At 51.8% G+C, this 7,129-nt stretch overlaps 1 protein-coding gene across 1 annotated transcript; it reads right to left on the reverse strand.

Moving 5' to 3' along the window:
* Positions 1-1,111: 1,111 nt before the first annotated feature.
* On the reverse strand, positions 1,112-5,199 carry LOC119179408 (uncharacterized). Its single transcript, XM_075868657.1, has 2 exons — positions 5,036-5,199; positions 1,112-3,251 (listed from the first exon to the last, which is right to left on the reverse strand). Exons 1-2 carry the CDS (start codon positions 5,045-5,047, stop codon positions 1,332-1,334), a joined length of 1,932 nt encoding a protein of 643 aa, XP_075724772.1. The 5' UTR covers positions 5,048-5,199; the 3' UTR covers positions 1,112-1,331.
* Positions 5,200-7,129: the final 1,930 nt, after the last annotated feature.

Genomic DNA, 7,129 nt, shown 5'->3' on the forward strand with positions numbered 1-7,129 from the left:
CCCTGCGCCGCTGCTGTTTAGATTGTCACATTCCTTATTAACCATACTGCTAACGTGATAGTGCCTCTTTCATGCATCCCCGCACTACATTTGATATGTCAGTTTACCGACCACCCTGCTTGAGAATGCTGACACTCCTCAGATACAAAAAATACTGACCCAGTTTCGTAGAAATACGGATGACCTCACTTACAACCCATTCAGGGGCATTGATCGAAATGTCTTCCGGCGGTACATATAAAGAGCTTACGCCTGGAATGATGTTTTGTTTGTTAATATTTTTTGAGGGGGATACGTTCAAAGAACCCACATTGTTTTATCTTCCTGGGGTCCCCCGATTTGAAAACGGCGCGTTCAGCGTCAGCGAAGGTTGAGCGCTAGCAGTCTTAGGCGCTCCCCGCTGCGAGGCGTTAGTTTCTCATGGTATTTCGGCGGGTGTTTCGAAATTGATGCGAAATTGTGCTGAATTAATGACGCTGTCATTACTTATATGCTGCATTAGAGTTCCTACGGTTCAATTTCGAGATTATCAGATGCAGAACTACAAACCACTGCAATGTTTAAACGCTTTTCCTCTCAGGGTTTAATTAATGTTAATTAATGTTACAAGCAACATGCTCGCGTTCATTTACATAGTTGAGAGAAGCAATCATATTTATGTGAAAAAAATCTTCATCGTAAAGTTCCGAATAAAATTTATTTTTCTGCATCTACGCTGTGTTTAGGTTAATAAAAAGCGTGCTGTTACATTTACAGCGCATATTTGTTTCATTAGACAGCCATAAATCTTTATACTTAATACTGCTTAAACATATTTCGGAGTCTAGCCTTTGCCCCGTGGACTTAAGAAAACCCCTGACCAATTCCCATGAACTGTCTTACGAGTAGCTTGTCGGAACACTGCTTCAAGTAGGTTTCAGTCGCTTCTTTGTAAAATTACACCTTCTACTACTGCATTTCAAGAAAATATCTCGATGATTGTCGTTTTTAGCCATTAGTTTTTGCGAACACCTCAAATAGCTCTTCTGACGAACGCACCAACGAAAACTACCAAATATTTGGAATTCCCAAATAGACGTCTGTTTTATAAGTGAATCGAAAGAAATCAGCAGCCTTTTCAATCACTTTATTCATCACGTGCTCTGAGTGCACGCGCACAGAGCATCTCCCATTACCAAAGCGCGGCCGCAGTTCCAACGAAGGCACACACATCTGTCTTCCTGCGTGTGGCATGTCGAAATAAATACCGCTCGGCTTCGTTTTTCACAACCGTTGACAGCTTAGAGTCGTGTCCAGGTCTTCCATGGTTCAAGGGAAACAATCGCAACACTTCACTTCTTCTTAGCGGGGCTGATTACCTTGAGGTGGGGTGCTCCGGCACCGTAGACGCTGTAGGTACCGTAGCCCAGACCACCTCCGACGCCACCTCCAGAAACCAGTGTCCTGTACTGGAGGCCCTGACCGACGAGACCGGCATGCGCAGTGCCATATCCCGCGCCGGTTACATAGGAGGTGGCTGGTCCAGCCAACTGTTGGACCACGGTCGGGGCGCCAGCGTAGGACGCGTATCCGGTGCGAAGTCCTCCAACACCATAGCTAACGGATGCAGGAGCTGCCGCCGTAGTTGTGTATCCCCCCACTACGGGCGCGGAGTAGGAGACCGTGCGGAACTGCTGGCTCAGGGCGGGCGATGCGATGGTGTGGCCGATGCCGAGACCGGCTCCATACATGGACACGGGAGCCGCATAGGCGGCGGTGCGGTAGGCAATGCCTGGTGTACCAGTGGTGTACGAGACGGCAGGAGCGCTTACGGTGGGGCCGAGCCCGGCGCCGTATGTGGTCAGGGGTGCCTGAAGGGTTGCTGTGCGGTAAGATGTGGTATAGGCGGGCGCCGTGGCGTAGCTCAGGGTTGCTGGCCGGACAGCGGCGACGGCTGGTGCTGTGGTATAGCTGACGGCCGGCCTAATTGCCGCGACGGCCGGGGCAGTGGAGTAGCTGACCGAGACGGCAGGCCTGACGGCTTGCGTGGTGGTGTAACTGACCGCTGGTCGGACGGCGGTGACAGCAGGGGCGGCAGCAACGCTGACAGCGGGCCTTACAGTTGTGACGGCTGGAGAGACCGAGTAGCTGACGGCGGCTGGTCTCACGGCTGCGACAGCGGGTGCAGCGTGATGAACAGTTGTCACCGAGCCACCAGGAGTGGAGTAGCTCACCGCTGACCTCCCGCCAGTGTAGCCGGGAGACAACAACGACTGACCGAATGTTGTGCCAAGCCCCAGGCCGGCACCGAAAGTGGTGACGGGCGCTTGGATCGCGGTGGAGCGGTAGGATGTGGTAACGGCAGGCCCGGTGGAGTAACTGACAGCAGGACCCGTGGTGTAGCTCAGAGCAGGCCCGGAGGAATAGCTCACGGCGGGTCTAACGGCGGCAACTGCAGGCGCTGTCGCGTAGCTGACGGCTGGTCTCACGGCCGTTACGACAGGAGCTGCGTAACTAACTGAAGCTGGACGCGTGGCTGTCAAAGTGGGACCCGTAGCGAAGCTCACGGTAGGCCTGACGGCAGCAACGGCTGGAGCTGCGTAGCTGTACCGGCCGAGAGTCGAATAGCCCGCAGGTGTCGCGGTCACCGTGTGTCCGAAGCCCAGACCAGCCCCGAAAGTGGCGACGGGTGCAGCAACCGCAGCCGTGCGGTAAGCGGTCACGGCAGGCGCCGTGGCATAGCTGACAGCAGGCCTGACGGCTACGGTGGGAGCGGCGCTGTGGATGGTCGTCACGGAGGCGGGAGCGGAATAGCTGACGGCCGCCGGTGCGGTGGAAACCAGGGGCGCCGAGTAGGACAAGCGGCGCACTTGAGAGACAGCCGGAGCGGATATCGTGGTGACGCCGCCACTTCCATAGCGCAGCCCGCCGTAGCCGGGACCACTGCCGTAGCCGAGACCACTGCCGTATCCGAGACCGCTGCCGTATCCGAGACCGTATCCCCGGTAAGACACGGTCGGAGCCTGCTGGACATACGTAGCGGTGGCGGGAACGCCGCTGACGACCCTCTGGCTGACGCCGTAGCCGAGGCCGACTCCCGATCCCAGTCCGGCGCCGTATCCCAGTCTAGTGACAGCCGGAGCAGCCGTAGTGACTGTGTAAGTGGCTGGCCGCACGGCTGCTACCGCTGGGGCACCATGAAGTGAGACACCGGCGCCGTGATTGTAGGCGGCAAAGGTGCTGCTCAGAAGGCCTAGAAGAACTGGTACTGCCTGGATGAAAACGAGAATGCATCGAGTTAGAAGCGGCGAATTAAGGACGCCGACAGTGAGTCACAAAAGACGGCATCGAGAAGTAAATCTCGTCGATATAACTTAGCACTCATGGGTGAAATCTTAATACAACAGGCTCTTCCTAGTACTACATCTTCACAGTGAATGTTCAGTTTTCTGGCATGAATTATTACTAGTTCGACTTTTTTTTTCTACTGCGTACTTGTCCTAACCCTTTAAAAATAACAAAGGCGAATGGTTTTAAGTGTTATGAATATGGAATCTTTAGAAAACACTCGTGCATTTGGCTTAAAAATTAGTAGCGATGCAGAAGCAAAGTATATATATATATATACACACTGGCCATCGTAATGAAAACTCAATGTTTCATTTCTTCTACGTAATCCCATGGGTCACATCTGCCTGTATATTTGAAAATTGTCATCGTAAAGTCCGCTTATTCTGATTCCGGGAGTATGCTGCGGCGTTCAGTCCTGACGTCTGAAGTGCCGTTACTTTATGTCATCAACGACTAGTTGTCTCGAAAAAAACTGCACAGCTTGCAACGTACCAGCCTGGTTTCTCGAAAGGGCAATCAAGCTACATCACCACTCGCACCGTTCATTAACGGTACATTCTGTTCGACATTAATCTCGAATTCCACACCAACTTCAAGCCTCGAGGAGGAATTTAAATGTGTTCTCAATCTCAGTGCCGTAACATCGCTTGAATTTCATGCACGTAGCGACCAAATTGGTTAAAGATCTAGAGGCTAAGCGACAGTACTAGTTTAACCACATAAAATAGAACGCACCACCCGCTATGGACAGCCGCCCAAGCAGCCGGGTCTGCATGTTTACCAACCAAGCATATCCGTCCTGTAGAAATTGAAAACCGGTCATCAAGGAACCACGTCGCTGCCGAGAGCTATAGCCGCCGGGCCGGTCACACGTGCAGCCCATATAATACTCTCGACAAGTTGCATCTCATCTTGTCAAAACTTGATCCCGAACTTCGTATCCCACCCGCCTCGGTAACCGAATGGTTATGGCGTTCGACTGTTGATTCGAAAGTCGCGGTTTCGAATCCCGGTCGCGGCGGCCACACTTTTGATGGAGACGTAAATGCTTGAGACCTCTGTATGTAGATTTGCTAAAGAATCGCGGGTGATCAAAATATTTGGAGCCCTTCTCTGTGGCGTCCCTCATAATCATATTGCGGTTTTGGAACGTCAAACCTCATGATTATTATTATTAAACTTCAAAAAGGTGTTTGAATGCCCTCAGAGGCTGGTGCAATGGTCGGTACTCAGGCCAACTACAGATGTTTCTAATACTAATATTACGGCACTTGCAACGTCTTAAGCGGCATTCCCGCAAGCATGCGCAAACCTTGCTCTATCTGCCTAGCCACGTGAGCTTTTCATTTGCCTCATTTTGTTTTACAAAAAAAAGAAGTGCTGTTTTCTAGTTTAATAAACCTATTACGCCCTTCTCGTCAAATGCAGACATTGTGGTATTGGCCCAGAAGCTTCCGCCACCTTAATGCTCTACCATTTCCTGACTGCCATACAACCAACGAAGAAATTGGTCGAAGAACTACAGTCTAAGCAGCAACGTTCCACTCCGCGGCCATCCGAGTCCCTGAAGTAGCTTGTCTCTGCATGTTTACCGAACAGGCATATTCTTGCAACGAAATATTAAAACCCGTCACCAATCACCCCAAACCGCACCGAGAGACGTAGCCTCCAGGCCTGGCCGCACGTGCATCCCATAAATACTCACCAGAAAGTGCATCTTTTCTTGTTCAAGCTTGATCCCGAACTCGTTTTTTTGAACGTCCTCCGAAGCGAAGGAGCGGAAATCCGTACAGAAGTGGCCGGCGATGGGTTTCTAATATACTTAAGCCGAGGAAGAGATGAGTTCTTTCTGTGTGTTTGGCGGCCAGCTTTCGGGCTTGGACGATGCTCTTATATACCCTTCCGGTGACGGTGACGCGGAGGCGTCCCTTGTGATGACGCATCGACACACTTTCTCAAAGACCCTGCCGCGGACGACCCGGCTTGGCGCGAACATCCTCTCTCTCTCTCAATGCAAGATGCACTTGGACGTGTCTGCCGAAGGAAGATGAACGCGCTGCTTGTAGTCCTGGCCGTTTCCTTCTCTCACTCTTGCGAGTGAGATAAGCGTTCTGCCCAGGCAGCGTGTGTGTGTTTATGCGAGTCTGTCTGTCTTGACTTTAAAAGAGATGGCTGCTCCTATGGTAATCGACCACCCCACGCTATTCCTCGCGTCGCTGTCGCCACCGACACTGGTGTTTCACCCGAAGATGCATAAGCCTAAAAAGGCGAGGGAGAGGGGCACAGCGTGTGTGTGTGTGTGTGTGTGTGTGTGTGTGTGTGTGTGTGTGTGTGTGTGTGTGTGTGTGTGTGTGTGTGTGTGTCAGAGCTGTATTTCAACACTTCTCGCATTCTACGTGCAGGCTTAACCGGACGTTTTGTTGTGTGAGAAGGCTAGAGGCACATAACCGAGTGAAAACCGACGCTTCGTGGAAAATTAGGGTTATAATCTGCAGTTGTTCTCTTCCAACTCGGCGCGTACTCGACTGATCAAACGGCGAAGGTAACCAAACCACTCGAGTTGTTTTGTGGAGGTGGCGCATGGTCTATGACTGCCAGCTGCTGCGTGACGAAGGGGTTTACGTTATTACCGAAGAAAACAAGCTCGCCATTGCGCCATCTTCTATTCACGCAACGCTGCTGCGTTCCATCTGTCCGTGTTATGCCCAACAAGCCTCTCCCTTCTGGCCGACTTCCGGATGGTCCTCTTGACTAACAAGGCAGGACGAAGAGGGGAGAGGGAGTTGTGGAGGAGGGAGTTGTTGAGTGGATGCACGTCAAGGTCATGCTTGCTGCTGTTCGATCCGATTTCGTCGCTCGGCTGAACACGGCGCGGCTCATTTACACAGTGACTGTTAGGTGGGCTTCTCCGGTCGTAAACGTGCTCGGCATCGGAATGCGTCGGTCACTTTTGAATCATCGGAAGCGGTCGTATAACGGTATCGACGGGCTTCTGCTGCCGCATTCGCTAATGGGAACATTTTTCTTTCGCATGTAGTTTAGCACACACCCCGATGAATATGCCGAAGAGTGTACCACCGGGTTCCGGACTCATTCTGGGAAAGACATTTCCCCCTTTCCTCATCCCGCGTACACAATGTACGTCCAAGGTCGTCGGGGGTTACGGTTTGCCGGCCATCTCACGATTATCCTAAGGTATGCATGACATATTTTAGGCGTTCCCGTGAGTGTACTTGAACAGCACGATCGTTCTTATCCCACGGCAGAAGCGCGTTGGTCGCTTGCCAATATGTATAGCAGAACGTCTTTGAGCGAGTCGAGAGAACTCGGTGAGCTGACAGGAAGCTTTCCGTCTTAGTAAGGACAACCTCTTTATATGTCTGCCGTACTTAGGAGAAATGACAACCAGTATTTATGGCGCCATCTTTTTGTCGCAATCAAAAGCTTGCCGGTCACTGGCGATGGTGACGAGTAAGGGAATGGCGATGGGTAAACCACTGTCAAACAATAATAATCAAACTTCATCGACCTTCAGTGTCTCTGATGTAGGCAAACAGGTGACGCAAACAGTGAGAGGTGAGTGCGACAGCGCTTTATGCTTGCGCGTGGCAGTTTTCTTCGCATGCGTGCACTTTTGTCGTATGCGCGCCACTACAACTGCTGTGAAAGACGATGGCCCCAAAACGCGCCAAGCGTTGTCCGAGCAGCCGACATGACACCTGCACTACGCGGAGACGACGAAAACGCGAAAGCACGAGAAGCAGAAGCACATTAGTCTCGCATCTCGCAGTGATTCGCA

The sequence above is a fragment of the Rhipicephalus microplus genome, chromosome 7 (genome assembly GCF_043290135.1).
Source record: "Rhipicephalus microplus isolate Deutch F79 chromosome 7, USDA_Rmic, whole genome shotgun sequence".
In the NCBI taxonomy this organism is placed as follows: Eukaryota; Metazoa; Arthropoda; class Arachnida; order Ixodida; family Ixodidae; genus Rhipicephalus; species Rhipicephalus microplus.